At 37.5% G+C, this 24,704-nt stretch overlaps 2 protein-coding genes across 3 annotated transcripts; both read left to right on the top strand.

The window, feature by feature from the left end:
- Positions 1 to 292: 292 nt before the first annotated feature.
- Positions 293 to 9,982, top strand: LOC107681679 (uncharacterized). 2 transcript variants are annotated; one of them, XM_016477996.1, is made up of 10 exons: positions 293 to 514; positions 1,162 to 2,139; positions 2,771 to 2,840; positions 3,231 to 3,371; positions 3,825 to 5,020; positions 5,937 to 6,123; positions 6,967 to 7,186; positions 8,555 to 8,676; positions 8,827 to 9,005; positions 9,122 to 9,982. In XM_016477996.1, coding segments are annotated over exons 1-10 (3,288 nt in total). In that variant the 5' UTR covers positions 293 to 513; the 3' UTR covers positions 9,316 to 9,982. The 2 variants fall into 2 exon arrangements, with proteins under 2 accessions (XP_016333482.1, XP_016333483.1); XM_016477997.1 differs by having other exon boundaries at positions 293 to 519.
- A 1,263-nt stretch (positions 9,983 to 11,245) lies between these two features.
- On the top strand, positions 11,246 to 23,241 carry colgalt2a (collagen beta(1-O)galactosyltransferase 2a). Its single transcript, XM_016478007.1, has 12 exons — positions 11,246 to 11,475; positions 12,781 to 12,891; positions 13,044 to 13,158; positions 16,141 to 16,275; positions 18,301 to 18,505; positions 18,627 to 18,746; positions 20,304 to 20,377; positions 20,469 to 20,575; positions 20,724 to 20,856; positions 21,211 to 21,338; positions 21,693 to 21,899; positions 22,998 to 23,241. The coding sequence occupies exons 1-12, from the start codon at positions 11,246 to 11,248 to the stop codon at positions 23,239 to 23,241; spliced, it is 1,809 nt and encodes a 602-aa protein (XP_016333493.1).
- Positions 23,242 to 24,704: the final 1,463 nt, after the last annotated feature.

Genomic DNA, 24,704 nt, shown 5'->3' with positions numbered 1-24,704 from the left:
AATACTGGAAAATGTTCAAGTTTCCCAGGCAGATTATCTTTTTGTACAATTGCAATCACTAGCGTCTCTCAAAATACTTGATCTATCACATGTGACCTTTACATATGAGTGCACTTTTTAAATAACATTTCTGTGAATTGTACCAACTTATGCAATGAAATGCTGCAGTTGACATCAAAGGAATTAAAGTACGCATTTATTTTCCATTTTTGTCTAATCCGTCTGATTTCTGTGGGGATTAACAGACCAATCATGAATATTGAGTGAGCGCTCATAGGTTAGAGATGGAATCTACCACCAGTGGATGTACAGTGATCGGTGCTGGTGACAGCTGAACGAAGAGGAACATCATGGGAGTAATTCCTCATATCAACGGTTAGCATTTGTTGTTGGTTTCGGCCATTGAAGTATTACTGGGCAAGGAGAGACAGGAATGATTCTGTATGTTGGGTAAATGCGATTTATTCAACTGAACCTGTGAAATGTAACAGACTCGAATGGACCATCAGTGAAAGTAAGGTAAGATATCATACAGTATATAATATTATATCATGTATTAGGTCAATATTATGTCATAATAATGTAATGACATTGATGTTGATGTGTGTGTGTGTTATAATTATAAATTCTCCATCACAGTTTGTATCACAACAAATATTTATTTTAAACAATATTTCATAAATCTTATTTACAAAGCATCCTTCTCTATATCATCTCTGTCATGGTTAACCTAAACCTATGCAGAAAGTATACAATATTTTACTTCTTATAACTTAATTTTAGGTACTAATACATACAAACTGTAGATCTGTCTATACTTACAGTTCAGAAACCTGTGTCAGTAAATTTTGAGATCAGTTTTCTATTAGGGACTGATAAGTCAGTATTGTAACAGTCAATTCACTATACATCCATTGCGATATATTTTTCATCATCTTAAACAGTGTAACCTTGTCATGAACTTATCTTCATTTTAGATCTCTTGTTGTGGATAATCTATGAAAGTATTGGTATTATGCAAACTCTTACATAGTTTGTTGTGCGTAAGAGGGATTCAAGAATATTTAATCTACTAACATGGAATCCATAAACAGCGGCTCTGCAAAACCTTCCTCTTCATCTGGTTTAAATTTGTGTCTGGCATTTTTTTTCTCTTTAAAGTGTGCAAAATGGATGAGGAGACAGAGGATCTCTCTGAGACACAACCACTAAGAAGTCTGGCTGACCAAAGTGCTGAGCTACTAGATGATCCTCAAAGTGGACCCTCCGCCAATATATTAAAATCCAAAGCATCTCTCCCCTCCTGCTCCCCTGCCCCGGGTTCGGCAGTTTCTGCCCTGCAATCCAAAGTCAAAGCAGTGTCCCAGAGAAAGTTAAAGGGGACGGAGAGAGATGATCTATTACCAGAGGGTTCTGCAGAAGAATCAGTGAAGAAAAATCAAGACGATGAAGCACTGTCTACTTGTCAAACAGAATACACTGAGCAGAGCAATAAGCCAAACGCTGGCGATAAAGACGTGCTGGAACCCAACTCTGGGATGCAAGGAGAAAAAGAGACTTGCAACAAAAATGGGAAAGACAGCACATCTCAAGGTGCACCAGAAATGTCCTGTGGGCTTGGTGAAGGGTCTAGCCTGGAAAACATTGCAGTGGTTGTAGCTGGTGAGCCTCTAGGAGACATCGCAATGAAGTCAACGACGTCTTCTCCCAGGCACTGGGCTCCTCCCAAGGGCTTTTGGCGAGTGGCACGACCAGAGACGTTACTTCTTAATTCAGAGAGTTCTTCCACACTGGCGACTCCAAAAGATGTGCCACCCACAACTGAGGAGGGTCCGAAACGGAAGCCAAAACTAAAGACTGTGGGTGTTGTTGTTCACAAGGAGCTGCAAAGGTCTGACAGCTTGGAAAGTGCTTTTCGTAAGTGTCTCCAGAAGGAGATTGCAACAACAGATCCAGTTGGTGGGCTGTGGAAGACAGACAGTTGGGAGACTGTGTGCTCCAGGGGAGAGTATTTGTCTATTGCAGAGAAAGTCGAGATGAACAAGACAGACCTGAACAAATACCAAGTTGATGCTATTGAGATCAATACTTCCATGCATCCAGAGGGACAGTATCAACCACCAAAGGAGCCACACAGAGGTAATGCCTTAGATCAAAGGGATAGTTCGCCCAAGAATGAACATTCTTACCTCATGTCATGACTTAGTTTCTTATGTGGAACACAAAAGAAGATATTTAAAAAAATCTCTTAAAGTGAATGGTGTCCAATCTTGTTTGGATCCCAGCGTTCTTCAACATATCTGTTTGTGTTCGTTTAATTACCTTGTGCAGTTTTTCACTGTATTTATGATTTAACCAGCATTAATCACCCATGGGTCACTGAGCCAAAAAATCACAGCAGGGAGGTTGGTATGATCTCTCAGAACAGATGTGGCTGCCTGTCACCGTAATTACAGATGAGGGGGAAGGGTTTGGGAGAAAGTGGAGCAGTGGACATAACGGTGTTTTAATACCGCACAACATAGGGATAGATAGGCTGAAATCTGCCAGCTTGGTTTTCTGGAGTGTTGTGTAACAGCAGGACTACAGGATATTGGTTCAGTGGGTTTGTACTATTCTTCCACTTGCATGTAGTATCCTGTTGAAAGGAATGATCAGATGTTGAGTCTGGTCTTGTAGCGAATGGCCGTAGCGGACTCATTGAAATTATATAACACATACCAAATGGGGTTGAGTTCATTATTCAACAACAGTATGTGTTTTTGTACAGATTTACCTCCCTACAAAGTAGGTGAATGGGACTCAGCAATCATCACAAAGGACCCTGTGTTTAACTATAGGTAAGACACATTGTCCTCAATCAAGCACATTATTGAATACGGTTGTTCATTTGCACTCAGCTGTGGTAGACCTCTGTCAGAATACAAATCCATGTGAAAGACAAAAATCTCTTCATTTAAAGATTAGGGCTTGCACATAACATGCCCTTGAAAGAGATTACATAAAACAGATTTAAGCTTCTGACATTCTGTATGTTCATTTCTGATTTGTGGGAAGTATGGTGCAAGTTCATCATATTGACAGTCTAATGTTCATGGAAATAATAGGGAGTAAGCCTTTTTTAAATGGCTGTTGAGACATGAAAACATTTGACAAAATAGTTCATAGCATTTTGAATAATCATTACACTTACTCAGGAGAGTGTAAAATGTATTTTCTGCTTTGGACAGACCGCTGATCTCCACTGCTGAAGTAACTCTTAGTCCACGTCATGAACAAGCAAAGCGTCTGTTGGAAAGAGCTCGATTCAAAGCACGTTCTCAAAACCCTAAGAGTGAAACCCCCACCTGCCTTGGTCAAAGAGAGGGCCTGTAAGTCACCTCAACACTTTCTACTGCCTTCTTGTTGTTGTCTCGCAGCATGGTTGTCTTTTTAAAAGTCATCTACAGCTAACTTTTTTACTGTGAACAAACCAAAGCAATCCCCTCTAAAGTCATGACCCATATCCAAAGATACACAGAAATATTTATTTAAGCAATTCATTCAGAGTTGTCTTCCTGTGTTATATAATCACGTGTACTGCATAGAACACATATTTGGTAAGCATTATTATTAATCCTGTCACAAGTTGATGATCAAATAAATGAAAAGCCTTCATTCATGTTAATCTATTTAACTTCAAACAAATAATGCATTTGCCATTTGTTTCCATTCAGCTTTAAATGATAATTATGTAACATTATGCAGTGATGTAATAGAGATAATACAGATAGTGATTGCAGATCTCCAGGTGTTCTGTAAAAACTCTCGTATCTGCTTTATAGGGAAGTTTTACCAATCAGTGTGTCACCTACACTGCACAGTGCTGTTCTTGTCACGGCTCAAGAGGAGGTTACTTCACCTCTTCAGTCACCAGATATCCGGGGCAGGAACCATGAACGTGGGGTGCGCTCACGTCGGAATGGCCAATCGCCCACGCGAGTACGTTTCGAAGATGAGTCGGAAAAGGAGGCTGAGCGACGATACCTGGAGCGGGTGCGTGAACGCGGGCCAGTGGTGGCTGAGAAATCCCACTCCACCCAACAGCCGAAGGCAGATCCGGTGTACAACATCCCTGAGGAAAGCAGGGGGGCAGCAATAAATTGGGTAAACATTGGTATCCCTGTTGCAATATTAACCAAGGAGGGAGAGTGTCTGGCTGCCTTGGTGTCAAAGGACGATATGCTCAGGACATGTGAAGCCTGTGGAAGCATCTTGGGACCTGCACAGAACAAAGATTGCCATTCCCAACTAACACACAGTATAGTAGATTCTCAGGAGAAGGCTGCCCCTCAATGGGTCACCCCTGGCCAGTCATGTCGCCGAACCATCCACCCGACCATGGAAAGTATAACTTTCACTGGAGGTGTCAGCCTGGCAGAAAGTGTAGGGCGGGGAGGTGTAGGAGGTGCAGGCGAGAACACGTCAGCTTTTGGGAAGCTTCGAAGAAGGAGCAGGAAAGGAGAAAGCAGAGTTGAAAGCGGTAATGGTCCGTATGCTCGAAGTCAGGATCTATGGGCTCAGAGAAGGAACTCCAAAACCAGGTCAAGTCTGGAGGATAAAACTACTCGCTCTAAATTGAAGACGCCTGAACAAGGTGCTACAGAAACCTCATCTGACCTTGAGAATAAGGATCTCTCTAGCAATGTCAAGGACTCTCCCCCCCATCTCCCAATCAAATCGGCTCTGAAATCAAGTTCCAAGAGTCGGCTGACAGGGCAACGGGTGGTCAAGCTAATGCCCTCAGTTCAATACCGCCTAATTCACCTTGACCACAAGCAGGATGGGAGCTCTCACCACGAAAACATACTGCCTGAAGAGCACCTCAGTGTCACTCTCAGTGCCTCCCCTCAGGTTCATCCAGTCACCTCAGGACTGACTTCTTGCAACAGACTATCCTCTCTCAGGTATTCCTTGTCTATGCTGACCACAGACCTCCAGGCTATAGCAATATGGGACTCTGCAGGTGACCTAGTCACAGGTAAGTTTACCTGGTTAAATGATAAAATGTGGCATCCCACTAGCTGGCTCAAAATAACTTGGTCAGGATGTCACACCTAATGACAGTTTTTCTGCTGAAACCTTGATGTTCTTCTCTCGATGCTCTAAGGGTGTACTCACACTAGGCGATCTGAACCGTGCCCGAGCGCGTTTGACCCTCAAAGCCTGGTTCGTTTGACTAGTGTGATCGCTCTGTACTGTCCCCGGGCGCGGTTCGTTTGGCCGTCCCTGGCTCGCTTGGAAGAGGTGGGCCAGAGCATGGTTCAGTTGGGCTCAGGCGCGGTACGGATGTAGTCTGATCGCTAACCACGCCGGAGCACGGAACAGCTACTATTTTGTGTGATCTACTGTCATCATTATGACCGCATACATCTTCTATTAGTACTACTACAGTACACTTATCAATTAATTGAATTAAATCAAGTATATTTAGGATTATAATGGGTCTGGTTCTCATCTTATTGATGAACAGCTGCAAATTCCTCCGTCAACGTCAGCTGCCTGCGTAATAATCATCTGATACGTGCAGCGCAATCAAGTGAAAATCGCTGCACGGCATAAATGATAAATCTATTAGGCAGTCTATTAGCGAAAGTGCTTCCCGTTTTTTTTTTTTTCAAAACAAAAAGTTGCATCGTGAATGACGTAAGCGTGCTCTGGCCCGGAACATTAAAGTGCAATATGAGTGCATGCCAGTGGGGGAGTGGGGAGGAGGAACAATCGTGCTCGGGCTCGGTTCAAGGCAACCGTGACTCGTGTGAATACACCCTAAGTTAGCTATAGGGAGACTCTGCATCTACATGAACAACAGGTTTAAACAACCTGATTCAGAACCTGATTCAGGTTTATCGATTCCGACTCCAACAATGTTTGCTCATTCTTTTGTTGTGCATCAGGTCATTTGGCAGGTGAGGGTGTCTGCAGAGAACCCAGAAGCACTTGCACAGCACCTGTTCCCTCAGATTGCCGCCCGGCTTTGAGAGCTATGGGTACGTCCAAAGCAGAAGACCTGAGGGCAGAACTTCTGAGAGCAGAGCACCGAAAGGCTGAAATACACTGGGATGACAGTTTAGTTGTGTCTAGGTAAGCTATATCTTAAGACAGAGGTTCTCAACTCTGTCCCTTGAGATCCACTTTCCTGCAGTCATATAACAGATTTTTGACTGTAGAGGAGGTTAAAATTAACTAAACTGGTAATCTATGACATGACCACATCCGCAATGCAATCATACTAAATTGCTTCCATTATAATCAATGGAATATCTGCTGTCTACACTGCAAGGGTGCAACTGCAGTTTTTTTTTTATTATTATGTCACATCTGTAGTCACATCCCTCCCCTGATGCAAGGTAAAACATCAATAGTAGTAGTATTGCTTTGTGTTGCACGCCCTGTGAATGCATTTGCATTTGTGCAAAGCCAACAACCCAAACAGGCATGAGTTTAGTTTGAAAAATGAATGTGAAAGCTGTCATGTGTTCCCTGGGAGTGCGCCGAAGTGCTGAACCTGAGACCACATGTAGGAGGTGGTATGCATTCGATTGCAATGAAATTGTGGCATGATTTGTGTGAATGTGAAAGCAACTCAAACTCGGGTCTGCACTTGTTCAGGAAATAAAGTAACCTGCACATGTAGTTTAGCCAATGACAATCCAGTTTGACACAGATAAACCAGCAGTTAGGTAGATGTGTTAAAAGGTGCATTGTTTCTACTATAAATTAAACTAACCCTGCCACTAACCCAGAACCCGGTTAGCCAAAAATTACCAACAGTGTGTAAATAACCCAATAAAGAGGCTGAACCCAGTGTTTGGGTTAAAAAAAACACACAACATTTTTAGAATTTACTTAAGTTTAAGTATAAGATAAACATCTTGTAGTCATTTACAGCTTCCATTATGGACTCCTTCTTTCTCTAATGTGTAGGAGAGCAGGGGAGCGAGAAGGGCGTCCTAAGCTATCCCTCCGTCGCTTTTTCTCAGCCATGGGACTGAACAGTATGGGTAAGCTGGTGAAGGGAAGCCGGTCCAACGGCATGGAGCACCTGTGTTCCCCCACTGCCCGCTACAGTTCTGCCTCCCCAAGTCCTACACACAGAGGCCTAGTCCCTCTGAAGAGGACCCCCTCTCTCCAGTCTCTCCACACAGTGAGTTCTCTTCTTTGTTAAAGACAGAGTTAAAGAGTCCATCAACAGTAGCACCCACCCTTGCAATATCATAAGAGATCATTTGGACTGTATCTCTAGCTTTGTTTAATGAAATTGCAAAACATGTCATGTAGTTCATCTGCTGACCACAATACATCTGCAGACTTACAACATATCAGTCTTGTGGACCGAACAGAACAAACTAGAAGCAACTGCTTTCTATTTAAAGAGGCAAATTTACATAAGATGCATGTTTACTGAATTTACTTGCTGAGGAAATTAGGTTATAGAAAATAGAATACTGAAGGCTAATTCACACAGACAGATGCTAACCAACAGTAACAGAGACATTCATGAGGTTTTGTCGGATCAGTGTGTTGTCAAGTCTCTCTTGCTGTTGGTTGCCGATTGTGTTGGCTGACTGAGCATGTTCAGTCACTGTTTGTCAGGTCGTGTAATATCTGAGAAGTGACGTAATGGTAATCTGGTGATAGTCGGTGTATGTTGGTGCAGTGTGAACTAGCCTTAATACCAATAGAGTGAATGTAACAAAACCAGTCTGGGTCATATATTACCCTAAAATCACAATAAATATGCATTTTGATTGGTGTTACAGTACGTGTACTTACAGTGTACTTACCCAAGAAAATACAGGTAGTATAAGGTAACTACATGGGTTAAGGATAGGCTTAGGGGTAGGTTCAGGCCAGGGTTAGTACCTAGTTATTACCCAGTTATTTGTAATTGGTATAATAAGCACATAGTATGTAAATGTGGACTGTAAAATAGTCTACTTGCATTTTATTGGTATTACTTTCATGACAATTACCCCTTGATTCTTATTATGAAAAGAAACAATGACATAGCCTATTATTTATATTGCAAAATATTTATGCACAATGCTAGTATTTGTTATATGCTGATGTGATTGAAACAATAAAGTGCGAGAATGAGAATGCTTGAAAATTCAGCTTTGCCATCACAGGAATTGCATTTTAAAATACATTAAAATAGAAAACAGTTATTTAAAATTGTAATAATATTTCACAATATTACAGTTTTTACTACTGATCAAATAAATGCAGCCTTGGTGAGCATAAGAGACTTTTTCCGAAAACATTAAAAAAATCTGTAAAAACGGTAGCGTTTTGAGATGAAATATGACATGTTTTTGTGAGATTCACTCTGTAATAAAAGTACTTCGCAACACCAAAGAAGACTTTAGGTGTTTTAATCTAACCTATAATGTCCATGTAATGCCAGAGGTTTGATCATAGTAAAATCCAAGTCAAATCAAATAGTTTATGTATGTTAATGTAAATTAAGAATCTGGTGTTTCAAAGCTGTGATGTTGGCCTCTGCCATCAGGAGTCTCCTTTGGCTCAGTTACGTAAAGCATCTTCTGTCCAGAGTCTACAGTCCCCAAAGAGGAATTTTGAACGTTCCACTATTTTAGGAGAGTTACCACTGCCACTGAGTTTGGCACCAAGGTCTGTAATATTGTGTGTGTGCTAAAATCTCTATACATTTTTAGCAATAAAGACATATTTTTTGCCTCAGCTAGTGATCTCTTGATTCTGCTGTAAAACCATATTGAATATGTCGATTTTCTGATTGAGCTGTTGATACCTGTGTTTCAGGGAGCTTCAGAAGGAAGAGAACATAGAGGAGTCACTAGAGGATTCTCGAGGAGCAGGTCCACTAGGGCGGCTGGTGCAGGCCTTTTCTGACGGGACTTTACTGATAGAACTTTCCAGACCTGCCAACAATAGACCCTTTGGCTTTGTCATCTCCAGGGGAAAAGGAAGACCTGACTCAGGTTGGACTTCTACTTCCTCCACATTTGCCTCCATGACACTGAAAAAAAATAACTATTTGAGATGTTTCAAATCATTTAGAGGTATTTTATGAAAATCAGTTATGCTGGTTTTATAGGTATATACGTGGAATGGGTCGGAGACAGTGCCACGGAGAACATCTACACTGGACTCCTGGGCGTTGGAGATGAGATGCTAGAAGTCAATGGGGAAATCGTAGCTGGACTGACCCTGGATCAGGTTACACGCCTCATGACCCGTGATAGCAAAGCCACGATCCGCATTCTGCCACATTCCTGGGTCAAGCGCTGATGCAAATTACGGGCAAAATACGTAAGACGGAATTATGAAGAAAAGATCATAAAGGAAAGTTTACAAAGCACTTTTAGACAGTATTGTTCTTCAGTCCTGGGTTAGGAAATCTAGAATGGCTTGTGCAATGCATTGTTTACAGAGAAATAAGAAATAAAAACATCTAAAACTTGTGGGTTTTTAAAACACCTGCCACTGGACTTTTTTTTTAATAATTGTGATAATTCATGTTGTAGATGGATGGATGAGTGGAAGGGTGGATAGAAACCATTGCAAAGCATTTGTGATCACTTTAGTACAAACAAAATGCACAATATTTTGGCTATTAAATTACATTCACTGTAAAAGCCTAATGTCAGTCTAGCATTACTGTGCAATAACACTGTGTGGAAACCTAAATAATGTAAGCAATATACAATAATAAGCCACTGCCAACAGTGTGTAGATTCTAGCTTTTTTAGCAAATTATCTTAACATTTGTGCTTGTAATATTTTGTTAAATGCATAGTTTAGCCAAAAATGAAAATTCTGGTATCATTTACTCACCCTGGTGTTGTTTCAAATGCATAATATTAGTCTGATATTCGAGCAGAAGCATACTTTTAAAGACACATCACTTTCTCCATATGCTGGTCAGTCTTCATAAATGCAACTTTTTGAATACACATTGAGCCATTGTCATATTCTATGGGGGAAAGTTGTCAATTTGGGAACCTGCTCTTTATTGAAAGTGTTTTTATTATTATTATTATTATTATTATTATTATTATTTTAACATTTAGACAATAGAACTATGAAACTATATTAGACATAAAACTATATAAAATATAAAAATATATGAAGAGTTTATTTGCAAAAAAAAAAATAGATAACTAGATAATAGATAATTTTCAAAAATCATGTTTTTTTTATTATGCTATCATGTTTTTATTGTGTTAATTAGCTGTATTTAAAAAAAAAAAAAAATTAGTTATTTTTGCTTAATCAAAATAACCCAACTGCAGTTTGATTGGAATGCACAATGAAAAAAACATGATTTTTGAAAATTGTACAAAACGGAGTTATTGGTTTTTGTAAATAAACTCTTCATATATAACACAAAACATTTGATGAAACAAGTGTAAAAGATATTATACTATGGAATATGAGCAAAATTCATTTTGAAATGTAATATGCAAAATGACAATGCAATATGTAAAATGGCAATTGTATTTCTTTATTTAAATTTACATTTTCCCATACCATATGTGCAACATTTAGTGCAAAATAAAAAAAAAAAGAAAATTCAATTATATAATTTGCGTTTGCCATTTTCTACACTAGTTTTAATGTCAATGAAAAACATATTTTAACGGTTTATAAGTTGCAAAATTAAAATGAAATTGTATTACCCAAATTGATTAGATATGCTTAACATGTCCAAGCAAAAACTGTAGCAAAATTATCATTTAAATGCCATTTTATGTCATGATACCGTGTGATAATTGTAGCAAAATGCAGTGTGAATTTCATTCTGAGCCAAATATGCAGCAAAATGGTTGCAAAAATGGTCATTTAAATGTCTTTTGTTTTTCTTAAAAGCATTGACACTTACACTTAAGACGTTTCAATTGCATTTTCATTAAATACCCTGCGATCAGTGAAGACTAGTCAATGTGGATTTGAAAATGCATCAAAAATTCATTTTTTATTTATTTTTTAATCATTCTGTACAATGAATTGCACTAATAAATGTTTTATTTTAGCTGTGTGCCTTTATTTAGCCATTGATTTGCTTATATGTTATTTGTTTACAGTCCTTCCATTCAAATGAGTGTACTTGCATTGCGTATAATGTAGGCTAAGCAAACTCAAACCTCCCCAGTCAGTGAGTCTTCACCTCTCTCACCGGTATCCTATAGTACGGCGTGCTTCTGCACATTCAGACACTATGACGGACCTGAGAGCATCTGGGAAGCTTCTGTTCGGACTGTTACTGTTAGAGACATGGATTGGCTTTATTCATACACTCATTGACCTGGAGCCTGTTCTGCACGAGACATCTCTACTCAAGCCCAAAGTAGTCATTGCGGTTTTGGCCCGTAACAGTGAGCACAGTCTTCCTTATTTTCTGGGATGTATTGAGAGACTGGATTATCCCAAGGACCGCATCTCTATCTGGTAACCGATTTTGGTGGAATATCTACTTTCAAATTCTTGAACGTTAATTTCAAAATAATTTTCTATGAAAAATAGTTTGCTTTTTAATAGGAAGATATAGGCTATCAGCTGAAGCTAGGAACAGACATATAACATTTCATGAAGACTTGCATCAATATCAGCCCTCATTCTTATAAAGCTTAACAGAATATTGCATATATCATTTGATATTGTTTTCAATTTTGATGAATGCATTTTTATATCAACACATATTTGAAGGTGCATGATTACTGGTTTATTAATAACTACAGGATTGTAATGTGTTTTTGCTGAAAGTTATCACACAGTCTAAGATATACATGTGTGGTTTTGTATTTGACCGCACATTGAAGTGAGCTCTGGGCTTTAAATGACATCTTAGCCTGAAATATCTTGGAAAGCTTGAAAAGTAAATATGACAGTGAAGTGAAAGAATGTGTGAAAGGGTAAAAGGAGAAATGGAGAAGAAAGTACAGGGGGTTGCCACTCCAATAAATGGCAAAAATGTGACCAAGTATATTTTCGTATATAATTTATTTCTATAAAATCTAATACATTTTATAATAAATATAAATCTGTAGTTTCTTTATTCGTAATTATAAAGTTAAATAAAATTATTGTTTTTGTTTAAGTTACTTAATTTAATTTATTAATTCATTTATTTATTTCTTTTTATTTATTGCATTTTTTTAATTTATTTTTTGCATTTTGTATACTGAGGGTTCCTGGAAGCCAGTCTGAAAACAAACAAAAAAAATTAATAAATAAAAAATAATAATCTACTAAAGTAGTGGACTTATTTATTAATTATGATTGCAAGCTGCTTAAGGTCTGACTTGAATAACAATTTTGTGCACTGACTACCATTCAAAAGTTTATATAGTTTATTATAGAGTCTATAAGATTTTTTAAATGTCTTTTTTCTATTTTAATATGTTTTAAAATGTAATTTATTTCTGTGATGAAAAAGCGGAATTTTCAGTTTTCACTGTTTAACTTTTTTTTCAGGATTCTTTCTTTAATCAATAGAAAGGCCAAAAGATCAGCATTTATTTGAAATAGATTTTTTGCAACATTATAAATATCGTTACTGTCACTAATGATCAATTTTAATGCATCCCTTCTGAATAAAAGTATTAATTTCTTTGAAAAAATTACTCACGGACCCTAAACTTTTGAACAGTAGTGTATACTGAATAAATGTTTTGCATGGCAAGATGATGATGTTGAAAAGAAAAATACAAAGTGGGCTAGTTCTGGTCCTAACGTGGACTTTTTATATGTCAGGGCCGCTACCGACCACAATATTGACAACACCACTGCAGTGCTGCATGCATGGCTGTCTGGAGCGGAGCATTTGTATCATTCAGTACATCTGCAGACCGTGGAGGAGGACAGGTGAAAATACATGACATTACACTAAATCTCAAAGCACTACATCACTCACTATTCTCTCTGCCATAAGTAACATAAAATTGACATATATTCACCAAAGAGGACCCATTTTGTGTCGGTGTAAAGCTTTCCGTTCTCGTTCAATATATTTGTAGTTATGTGGATGAACTGGGTCCCAAGCACTGGCCGGAGTCTCGGTTCACTCATGTGATGAAGCTGAGGCAGGCTGCACTCGCAGCGGCCAGGGCTCAGTGGGCAGACTACATCCTGGTGAGACTACCTCTCCTTCTGTACTGATTTTAGCTCAGCTTCCTGATGTATCATATCTGATACTCACATTTTAACATGATTTTTCAAAAAAAAATCTTAAACTAACAATATAAAATATACACTTAGTTGAAATCAAACATTTGGAAGATTTGGAATACCATGGAATATGGACATTTTTACAAGTATACTAAAAGGTCATTTACTAAAAAAGTATAAACTATCAATCAGACAACAGAAGGGATGTAGATTGTGTACAACAGGGTTTTTGAGCAAAGTTTTATTCTGTTGGTAATTTTGAAGCCACTGAAGTTTGCATATCGAATATGATACAGTACACTGTAAACCCTAATAAGTTGAGACTACTCAAATTATTTGAGGACAGTTATTCCCTCAGTTTAATTGAGTAATGGGAAATTGACAACTCAGTTTAATTTGAGTTCACCTAATGTGGTCTTCCCATTGATTTAACTGATTTTTTTTAAGTACAGATAACTTAAAAGGCAAACAGACTAAACTCAAATGTCCCAGTTTATATATTGTTGTGTTTATTGGCTTTAAGAAATTTATAAATCATTAAAACAAGTTTTTCCTTCACATCAACAACTTTATTTGGGTTTCACAACATAGATGAATTTCGATGATGTATACTGACTTAACTGCATAATAACATTTAATAAAAAATAAAAAAAAACATACAAATACAATACTTGGAGTATCAGAACAATTAAAAGTACACTGAACAACAACAGACATGTTTGTCACCTACATTAATGTATTTAACAGAAACAATGCTTTTAAGAGTAAGCTCATAAGCTTAAGTGACATAATCATAAGTGACATAAGCTTAAGCCACATTTTCAACAGAAACACTTTAAAGGGGTCATATGATGCGATTTCAATTTTTCCTTTCTCTTTGGAGTGTTACAAGCTCTTGGTGCATAAAGAAGATCTGTAAAGTTGCAAAGACTAAAGTCTCAAATCCAAAGAGATATTCTTTATAAAAGTTAAGAGTCAACCACGCCTACCTAAAACGGCTCGTTCTAACACGCCCCCACATATCTACCTCACTATGTGGGAAGATTCGCATAACACCGCCCAAATGTTCACGCAAAGAAAGAAGGCGTAACTTTTGTTCTCGCTGTAGTATTGTTGCTGCCGCCGCCATGTCGTGAAAGCGCTGTGTTTCGTCGTGAATGCGAAACTACTTTGTTTGGTCTTCCAAAAGAGGACACACGGCATCACAGTATGGTAAGGGGCGTAACATTTCCGTCACATGCTTGAAGTATTCGGCCAATCACAACGCACTGGATAGCTGGCCAATCACAGCACACCTCGCTGTTTTTTTTTTTTTACTGTTCAATATTGTTTATTTTCTTTTTTTATTTTTTTTTACACCTAGCTTTTTTAGCACCATGAGCTTTGTAAAAATCGACGCGTTTCAGAAAGGCGGGGCATAGAGGAGAAACAATAATGTACAGTATGTGGAAAATAATGTGTTTTTTTAACCTTAAACCGCATAAACACATTTCATTACACCAAATAAACCAAATAATGTTCTTTTTAGCAACATCATATGACCCCTTTAAAGCAGCACTATGTAACTTTTTCTGTGTTCAAAATTTGCAAACTGTATATAATGAGCGAGTACATCATGAATTCACCTTCTAAACCGCGTTTTTGTCTTATTCCGAATCACTACGGTACACTTATAATAAGTACTTATATTTGGACTATTGCAGCCTGGTCGGGTCGTCACCGCTGCGGAGTAACACATACCTGCGTGAATCGCCATAGACATAAACTTAGAGAAGTAGCTCCGGTTGGAATGTTCTTCCGCGGGATGTGTGCAGTTCTGTTTATTAACCGCTAGAGCGCCAAAAGTTACATAGTGCTGCTTTAAAATCTTAATTCGAAAGATTTTTTGCTCCCAAATGAGTTAATATTCAAAAGATTTTTGCTCCCAAATGAGTTAATTAAACATACCTGTTTAATTTTTGACACCAAAACTTGGCATTTTAAGTAATGTTAAGTTATGATAACTTGATTTCTTTATTAATGACAACATTGGGGTTTACAGTGTAGGCTGGATATGATATATTCCAATGGCATTCAAATAATCAAATACATTTTAGTCTAGGCACAGATTTAAGTGGTCGTTACACCATTTTGTCATCAAAATCAGAGAACTGTTAAAGGGATCATACAATATTATTTAAAAATAGTAGGTAAATATGATATGAAAATGCAGCCAGTTATAGCGACAACTGATATTATGTGCACTTTATGTAAGTCTATACTGTTTTAACCACTGATCAGTTTGAAAGAAATTGTTTTGTTTTTTTTCTCTTCGGGTATGATCCTCATATTGTACTATATTATATGAGCCATAAAAGCTTGATGTATCAAACTGTTAACCAAAAATACATATGCAATCTTATACAGTATTATATATATATATATATATATATATATATATATGGGTGATTCTTAGACTATGGGCACTTTTATGTTCTTTGGTCATATTTATAAAAATACATATAATTTTGGACAAATTCCTCTTTCTTAGTCAAACTAACAATAAAACCACCTTAAAAACTTTTTACTACCTTTCTATTATGATTTTTTCATACTTTTCAACCTCCTTATAGGTGTCAAAATCACTGTTTTCTCCTTGTCGCACACCCAGACTTTTAAACTTCAACAATGAAAATACAGTTTAAAAATATGACTTATCTGGTAACTATAACACAAGTGACTTGTACATATGGGTACAGTCATTTTAGACACTTCAAAAACTGCTGCAATAGAGATGGAAACACAGTTTTTAAATACATGAATTATGTTTCCATCTTTGTTGCCACAGTTTTGGAAGTGCCTTTTTCTGTTCTAAAGAAGGGGTGTCCCAATACTTTTGGCAATAGAGTGTATTTTGATATTTCTTTGTTTTGTTATATGTGATTGTTTAAATGATTTGTCCTCTAGTTTGCAGACAGTGATAACCTGCTGACAAACACACGAGTACTGAATCAACTGATTGCTGAGAATCGGACGCTGGTTGCTCCAATGCTAGAGTCAAGAACACTCTATTCAAACTTTTGGTGTGGAATGACCTCACAGGTACAGGACAGTTCTTGTTACAATGATATTCATTGGCATACAACTGCAGCAGACAAGTGTGATGAACACTGAGGTCCCACGGTCATTTGTACACCCACCAGTATGCTATTTTCAAACAATGACTACGTTTACATGGACATCAGTAATCTAATTATTTCTAAATATTCTAAATAAGCCAATAATATGATTATGGTGTTTACACGAGTTGCTTTTAGAATACTCCTTTCATGTTCCCGTTTTACATGTTATAGTACATAGTTCGATTAATAGCACACGTCATTACGTCCCACGTGACGCCATCCGACGTCCCCTCCGGAATTTCATGTATAAACATATAGTTCATCTTCGTGATGATGCCATGTACAGTTTTGGGTGTTTCATTTTTAATTTTATGAAAGCTTCAAGTGCAGTTAATTATTTGTATGTGCATACAGACGACGGCGGGTGTTGAGCGAAAAGTCCTACACGACGGTAATAATGTGATTAAGGTGTTTACATGTCTATTCTGCACTTCAGTAATGCGACTAAAATAGGAATACTCCACATGTCTTAATTCGATTTCTGTTTACTTCGATTATGACTTTAATCAAAAATCTCTGTTTACATGGTAGATTCTTAATCAGAGTATTGTCTTAATCGTATTAAAATCTGAGTATTGTTGTCCATGTAAACGTACTCAGTGACGTACTCATTAATCGAACTATGTACTATAACATGTAAAACAAGAACATGAAAGGAATATTCTAAAAGCAACTCATGTAAACACCATAATCACAATATTGGCTTATTTAGAATAAGGTAAATAATTAGATTACTGATGTCCATGTAAACGTAGTCAGTGATGGCAGATTTTCAAAAAAAATGTACCCTATACTGTAACCCACTGGGGGTAGGTTTAGGGGTTGGTGTTCATGATTATCGCAAGTCGGGTAAATTTTGGGACTGGAGAGTGTGAAAAGGATTGCAAGTTAAGGTGAAGACATATTGCATTTTGCTCCTTTTGAACGTTCAGGTTTGGTGGAATTCATATGATATGAAGAAAACTACATTACCATTGATTCTGCAAAGAAATACCACTCTACCGATTAGAGAATAAAGAGCAAGCCAACCACACCAAAATAAATCATCAAGCATTGAGAATGACAAAATAGCCTACTTAAATGTTTAAAATACCTAAATGATTGTTCATGCATATTTTGCAAAAACAACATAATCAACACATTTAAATCAGTAGTTTTATATTTATCCATCACTTCTATTTTCAATAATGTCATTTGCAATGCTTCATGGGATTGTAGTTTTTAAAGCAGTTAGATACACAATCTTGTAAGCTACCTTGGTCTGATTTACAAAAACTGCTTTGCTTAAAATCTAAGTTTGTTAAGTTGTGATTCACCTAGGTTGTTGGTTTGGTTCATGGCTTATAGCTCTTTCATGAAGACTACCTAAAATCACTATGGGAAAAATCCTTCCAGAACCAAAACTGATGAATAAGTGATGGGCACTGCTGCACTGGCCAACAATAATGAAGTGCTTTTTTTTTTTTTTAGGTTGATGTAAATTTTACACATCTGTTTATGTAACAAATATTGCATTTAATCCACTTCATCTTCAATAAAGCACAAAAAAAATTGTGCGTACCTGTACATCACAACAGGAAGTGTCCGAACAAGTAGAACACATTTGTCTTTATAAAATAGTTCAATAAGTTAATATTGAGTAACTTACATTTTCAACACAATGTTGTCACAATCAATTATTCAACCGTCTAAGCAACACACATGAATGTTTCATTCCTGATTAAATTAGTGTTTTTAAATTAATCGTTTGACTGAACGATTCAATGGCTCACTCATAATACAGTCACTCATAATCCAATGTTTCAGAATTCATTCTGAAAAGTTTTTTTTTTGTTGTTGGATTTTATTTGGTGTTTCTCATTTTGTCTGCATGATGAGCATTTGAGCATTTTTTTTCATGCTCTAAATCTCTTGTGAATCTTGAAAATCTCTTTCTTTTCTGCAGGGGTATTATAAGCGAACACCACATTATGTTCCCATTCGTAACTGGAAGCGTACTGGTTGCCACCCGGTTCCCATGATTCACTCCACAATGCTGATAGACCTGCGGCGAAGTGCTAGCGCAGCCCTGGCCTTTTACCCTGTGCACCATTACTATCTTTGGGCCTTGGATGATATCATGGCTTTTGCATTTTCTGCAAGACAAGCAGGTAACAATTACATCTTACATCTATAATGTATCTAAGTAGCCTATTTAAAAGGAACCTATAGGTCACGATGATATGTTTTATATTTGCTTGAATTTTTTCGTTCTATTTCAACTCTTTACAGGTGTGCAGATGTTCATATGCAACCAAGAGCATTATGGGTACCTGCCGGTGCCTTTGAATACAAAGCAGACTCTGGAGGAGGAGGTGGAGAGCTTCAGCCACACTTTCACAGAAGCACTGAGTGTGTATCACTAAATCTGCGTAATCACAAAACAATCTGAAGAACCGACAAGGGTTTTTACAGGCCACAAAGCTGAGGGACTTTCTGGTGATGTGTAGTAAATAAGTGTTGAGGTGACGTTAAATACAGTATTAGTACTATATCTGTAAGTGAATAAACTGTGAAGCAGAGGTGTGGGCCATCTATTCACCACTTCCTGTTCTATCTCTGCGTCTCTACCTAGCTAACACAAACACTTCACTGTATGCCCTTCTGTATAGTTTTCACAGGAAAGAGAGAATTTTCACTCCTTTGTGACATCTCTCACACATTCTCTGTTCTTTCTGAGCCTCACATTAGATTAGCTTGACTTTGTTTTGAAATCTGCATGTTAAAAGAGTTCATTGTACTATGAAAACACAAAAGTCATCCCCAATCCAAAAGATCATTTATTTAACTAAACACCTGATGAACAGTAAAATGAACAAATGTTGTGCTTTTCCCACTGTGTGTAGCACCTACTGCTCTGCATATTCGTCTCAACAAACAAGCTTAAGTTTATTTTTTACAAAATTGTTTCAACCTGATCCTAACAGTTTGTGGCACATTTAGCATGGATTGTTTTATGGTTCAATCAAAGTTTAATACATTCCCCCATGAGGCTGTCAGTGAAGGATGTGGCCGATAAAAACCACAATAGTGGACCAAATAACAAATGGGAAGTTGGTACAAAAATAATTTACTAACCATGTGGAGAACTGGGCCTTCAATTAAAATTCTATCATTTTTGAATCATCATTCAAAATATATTATCCAATAAATTTCTAATCATGACAATATGTAATGACATATATAATGACAATAACTGTCATTAAAGGGGACCTAACACACACAATTTCACCCAATCTCATATGAATCTTGAGTAGCTATAGAGTAGTACTGCATCCTTCATATATTTCCAAAAAGGCTTTAATTTGATCATATTTCTAAAAGAAAGATACAGCTTTACGATTCTCTCTGAAAACAGCCGAGCTCCTGGAGGCGCGCCGTGGGCGGAGCTAAAGAGTGACGAGCACTTGAGCGCTGATTGCCAACAAAACACAGACATTTGATGCAGTTTCCCTTACCATCTGCAGTTCTGAATCATGACCGGGATCTTTTAGATCGTTTAAAACGTTCGTCAACAAACACACTTGCGAAACTCCGTTGCTGCCCCGGAAAACAAACTGCATCCGCTGTTTACGTAACGCTGGATTCTTCGGGAAGCTGAACAAGGTTATCTTTCCCTTACAACCAAAAACACACTTCTTCCCGAGCGAGTCCTGTGCAGCACTGCTGAATGAAGCGCGGTGATGGGCGCGCTCTTGCTCCGGTCCTTGTGTGCGCAGGTGGGCGCGCTCTAGAATCCAACTCTTTAACAGTGTAAACAACTCTGAATGCTTGAAACAGCATTGTACCCCCCTTTAAATAATTAATTAACACCAATCATTAATTCCTTTAAGTACTATGACCTTCTTTCTACCAGAAAATGTTTCCTTGTGTTTAAAAGACAAATAATCTGAAGTTTATCTTTCTCAGTTGACTTCAAATTGGAAATATCACGTTATCTGCACATTGCTTCCAAACCTAAAGACACCATGGCATTCAATCAGGTATAGATATACTGACAACTAAATGTAGAATTTTGCAGAAAGTTGCATCAGTCTGTGTCAATGCAATGTTCTTATCTTCCCCTTTTTTAAGGTCTATTTGATTAATCTAAAGCATCGGGAAGATCGCAGAGATCGTATGCTGCACTCGTTGGAGGTGCTGGGCATAGACGTCACCCTCACCGACGCGGTGGATGGCAAGTATGATATTATAACCCACACTTTCACACCAGTTACACAGTGTCAGAGTTCAACCTATTCTCCTTCATCTCTCCTTCTCTATGCAAACTATATTTCGCTATTACACCACAATCAAATATGACTCCTTCTTGTTTCTCCTCTCTCCTAGAGCCCTGAATTCAACTCAGCTAAGAGCTTTAGGAATTGAGATGCTCCCTGGTTATAAAGATCCTTACGCTGATCGTGTGCTAACTAAGGGTGAAATTGGTTGCTTCCTTAGTCATTACAACATCTGGAAAAAGGTACACAGCAAAACGTGCTCCACAAACTCTTGTGTACTATGATGGTATTAAATGGAAACTGCATTCTTAAAAATAAAGGTTCTTTATGGTACCTTGAAGAACCTTATCATCCATGGAAACTTTCCATTGCACAAAAGCTTCTTTAGATTATTAAAATGTTCTTCACAATAAAAAAATTGATATTTTAAGAACTGTTCACTAAAAGGTTCTTTGGGGAACCAAAAATGGTTCTTCTATGGGATTGCTGCAAAATCCCCTTTTTGGAATCTTTATTTGAAAGAGTATGATATTCAATGCTGTAAACACTATATGAGTCATTTTATGCCCTTGCCTTTTTTTGTGTGTCGCCCTCAGGTGGTGGAGCTCCAGCAACAGCAGGTGCTTGTACTGGAGGATGATGTCAGGTTTGAGCCCAGCTTCAAGAGCCGCCTCAACACCATCTTGGAGGATGTGAAACAATCAGGCCTCCTGTGGGACTTAATGTGAGTTGTGGTTTTATTATGATCACTTTATTATGGTCAAGAGAACTTTACAGTCCTCTCTCCCGCTTTGAGTCTTTATAGCAGGGGTGCCCAAACTCGGTCCTGGAGGGCCGGTGTCCTGCAGAATTTAACTCCAACTTGCCTCAACACACCTGCCGGGAAGTTTCTAGCACGCTTAGTAAGAGCTTGATTAGCTGGTTCAGGTGTGTTTGATTAGGGTTGGAGCTAAACTCTGCAGGACACCGGCCCTCCAGGACCGAGTTTGGGCACCTCTGCTTTATAGCGTCCACAAAGTGGTCGCTGGTCTTTGCATGTGTACCCATTCTCTCTTCTGTCTCTTCTCATCTCTTTAAGTTATGTAGGGCGTAAACGATTGCACATTAAGCATCCAGAGCACTGGGTGGAGGGAGTGAAGAACCTGGTGATCCCAGATTACTCTTATTGGACACTTGGCTATGCCCTTTCACTGCAGGGGGCAAAGACGCTTCTGGAGGCTCAGCCGCTCAGCAAGATGCTGCCCGTGGACGAGTTTCTGCCAGCTATGTTTAACAAGCACCCCAAGTAAGTGTTGGCAGATGTTGGGAATTAGCATTTTTTTTAAAAGGACAAAAATGAAAGAAAAGAATCTGTTATGAATTACTCACTGTCATGTCATTCCAAACTCATAAGACTTCACTCCAAACTCATAAGACTTTTGCTCATTTTTGAAACACAGATACAAATATTTGTAATAAATCCCGAGAGATTTCCATCCCTCCACTAAAGTCCATGTATGCCAGCAAAACTTTAATGCTTCAAAAGGAGATTGTAAAATTAATCTAATTTGAATGGTTTAATCCAAATATTCTGAAGAGACAGTTGCTTTATACGATCAACACATTTAACTCAGGCTTTTGTTCACATATAAACATTGATCAATGAACATACATGGAGCACATCAAATATGGAAAACAGAAGCTAAACCGTTCTTGCTTTATGTGTGAGAATAAACCTCATTTATTGTATTCATTGTGCTCTATGTACACCACTCAAACATTATTTGAATGTTTTCGAAAGAAGTCTATTGTGGTCACCAAGGCTGCATTTATTTGATCAAAAATACAGTAAAAACTGTAATGTGAAATATTTTTACAATTTAAAATAACTTCTATTTTAATATAGTTTAAAATGTAATTTATTCTAAACTTTTTTTAATGTATGTAACCAGTAGTGTACATATGTGCATTCATCAGTTTATGAAGACCAAATTAAATTTGTTCATCATATAAAGTGATCATGTCTTCTCAGAAGACTCGGATTAAAACACTTGATGCATTATCACTGACATATATTTTATTTATGAAGAACTGAACTTACAATAATGGCCACACTTTAGTTTGGGTCCAATTCTCACTATTAACTACGACGTTTGTCCTCAATAAACACCTAATTTGCTGCTTATTGATAGTTAGTTGTTAAGTTTAGGTATGTTATTTTATATTAAGGGATCTAAAATATGGTCATGGAGAATAATTAATATGTGCTTTATAAGTACTAATAAACAGCCAATATTCTAGTAATATGCTTGCTAATAAGCAACTAGTTAACTGTGAGAACTGGTCCCTAAACTAAACTGTTACCGGCATTTTAGTTGAACTAACTCTAGTATTCTTTCTGTAGGGAGGAATACATGTCTCATTTTAAACAGAGAAACTTGAAGGCTTTCTCTGTACAACCCCTGCTGCTCTTTCCCTCACACTACACTGGGGAACCAGGGTATTTCAGCGACACCGAGACCTCCACCATCTGGGACGATGAGACTGTGGCCACTGACTGGGACCGCCATCACATCCGTGGAGACCGCAGTCGTGGTGATAAGAGCCCAATGGCCATCTCTGAGAGCAGCCCGAGAGACGAACTCTGATTAAGCTCTTACAGAATTAATAAACAACATGTCAAACGTGTTAAGAAAAGGCAATCAGATGACAGCTCAAGGAAAGAACCAATCAAAACATATATGGAGTCGAAATCTATATATCTGGATTTTGTGAATGATAGTTTTGTGAATGTGAGGAACACTGGACAGGTACAAGACCTGACCATATACTGTACAATACAAAATACAGATGAAAGTGGTGATTTTCTTTGAACAAGGATGATAGAATAAATGCTAATATTAAGAAAATGGCTCACAAAATGATGGATTCATGGAGTGTGCTTCTAAAAAATGTTTTGTCTTTTTGAATAAAATCTTTTTTTTTTTTTTTGCTATATGCTTAACTGAAATAACATGAGTTTTTTTCTACATGCAGTGGAGTTGAAAAATCTGTATATTTTTTCCCCTAAAAAATTAATGGATTCTGAATTTTGTTATTATAAAGAAAATGTGACTAAATAAAATATTTCAGGTCGCTAATTAAATAAGCAAATTGCGAATCTTAAATTCATGCTGGAAAACATGTTGCTCAAATTGCAGCTAGTATAGTAATGTTACAACAAACCAAATACTAAAAAATTCTTACATTACATTCAATTATACCAATAATATATAATGCATGTATAAAATCCCAATTATATAAAATGTTGCGTTAAATTAGAATGCAGTATTTCAATCAGTTTGGTACGGTGGCCGAGAAGTGCAAAACAAATCACAATTCTGAAAACAAAATAACAAATTATAAACGCAAATGCAAGTCTAAAAAACAAAATAATTCAGAAAACACAACAACAATTCAGAAAACATTATAACAAGTCAGAAAACACAATGACAAATTCGAAAACAAAATAACAAATCAGAAAACAAAACGACAAATCCGAAAACAAATTAACAAATCAGAAAACACAACGACAAATCAGACAAACCGGAAGAGGTAGGTATAGTTTGAGACAGCGCCATTGGTTTGGGATTACTCCCCGCTGACTGGACGAGACATCTGTCAATCAACGTATACAGGGAAGAACCAGCCGAAGAACAGCAGTGTCGTGGTAGAAAGTTCGGAGATGGTATTAAAGTAGCTCAGTTTAAATGTATTGTATGAATTGCCCTTACTATGGAATAAAAAATACGGGGTGTCTATTTACATTTAGTTAAAAGTGGCTGAAAAACATCAGCTCCAGTGGCGCAGATAGATAAGCGCGAGTCGCTGGCTGTTTGACGTGATCGACCCGGATTCGATCCCGTCTTTTGCCGAACTTTTTTTTCCTCACTTTTCAAATCTCGTATTAGCAATGGATTCTATTTACACTAAGTGAAAATAGCAGTATTTTTAGCAATATGCCATTTACACTAAGTGCAAATACCTATTTACACTATGTTAAAATAGCAGGATTTCTACTATCAAGTATACTACTTGTTGCAAATAGTGGCAATTATCTGCACTTCAGTAT

This window comes from Sinocyclocheilus anshuiensis, unplaced genomic scaffold (assembly GCF_001515605.1).
Source record: "Sinocyclocheilus anshuiensis isolate Anshui unplaced genomic scaffold, SAMN03320099.WGS_v1.1 scaffold436, whole genome shotgun sequence".
Classification (NCBI taxonomy): Eukaryota; Metazoa; Chordata; class Actinopteri; order Cypriniformes; family Cyprinidae; genus Sinocyclocheilus; species Sinocyclocheilus anshuiensis.
The sequence above is the reverse complement of the archived record's forward strand: the minus strand, read 5'-3'. Positions and strand labels throughout refer to the sequence as shown.

What these genes read in the sequence shown, in the direction of transcription:
- colgalt2a (XM_016478007.1), top strand. Translation starts at nt 11,246, where the DNA reads ATGACGGACCTGAGAGCATCTGGGAAGCTTCTGTTCGGACTGTTACTG. An exon ending in ATTTTCTGCAAGACAAGCAG is followed by an intron (nt 18,506 to 18,626) that starts GTAACAATTACA and finishes AACTCTTTACAG; the next exon opens with GTGTGCAGATGTTCATATGC. An exon ending in GGCCTCCTGTGGGACTTAAT is followed by an intron (nt 21,339 to 21,692) that starts GTGAGTTGTGGT and finishes CATCTCTTTAAG; the next exon opens with TTATGTAGGGCGTAAACGAT.
- LOC107681679 (XM_016477996.1), top strand. An exon ending in GACCCTGTGTTTAACTATAG is followed by an intron (nt 2,841 to 3,230) that starts GTAAGACACATT and finishes TGCTTTGGACAG; the next exon opens with ACCGCTGATCTCCACTGCTG. An exon ending in GACAGTTTAGTTGTGTCTAG is followed by an intron (nt 6,124 to 6,966) that starts GTAAGCTATATC and finishes TCTAATGTGTAG; the next exon opens with GAGAGCAGGGGAGCGAGAAG.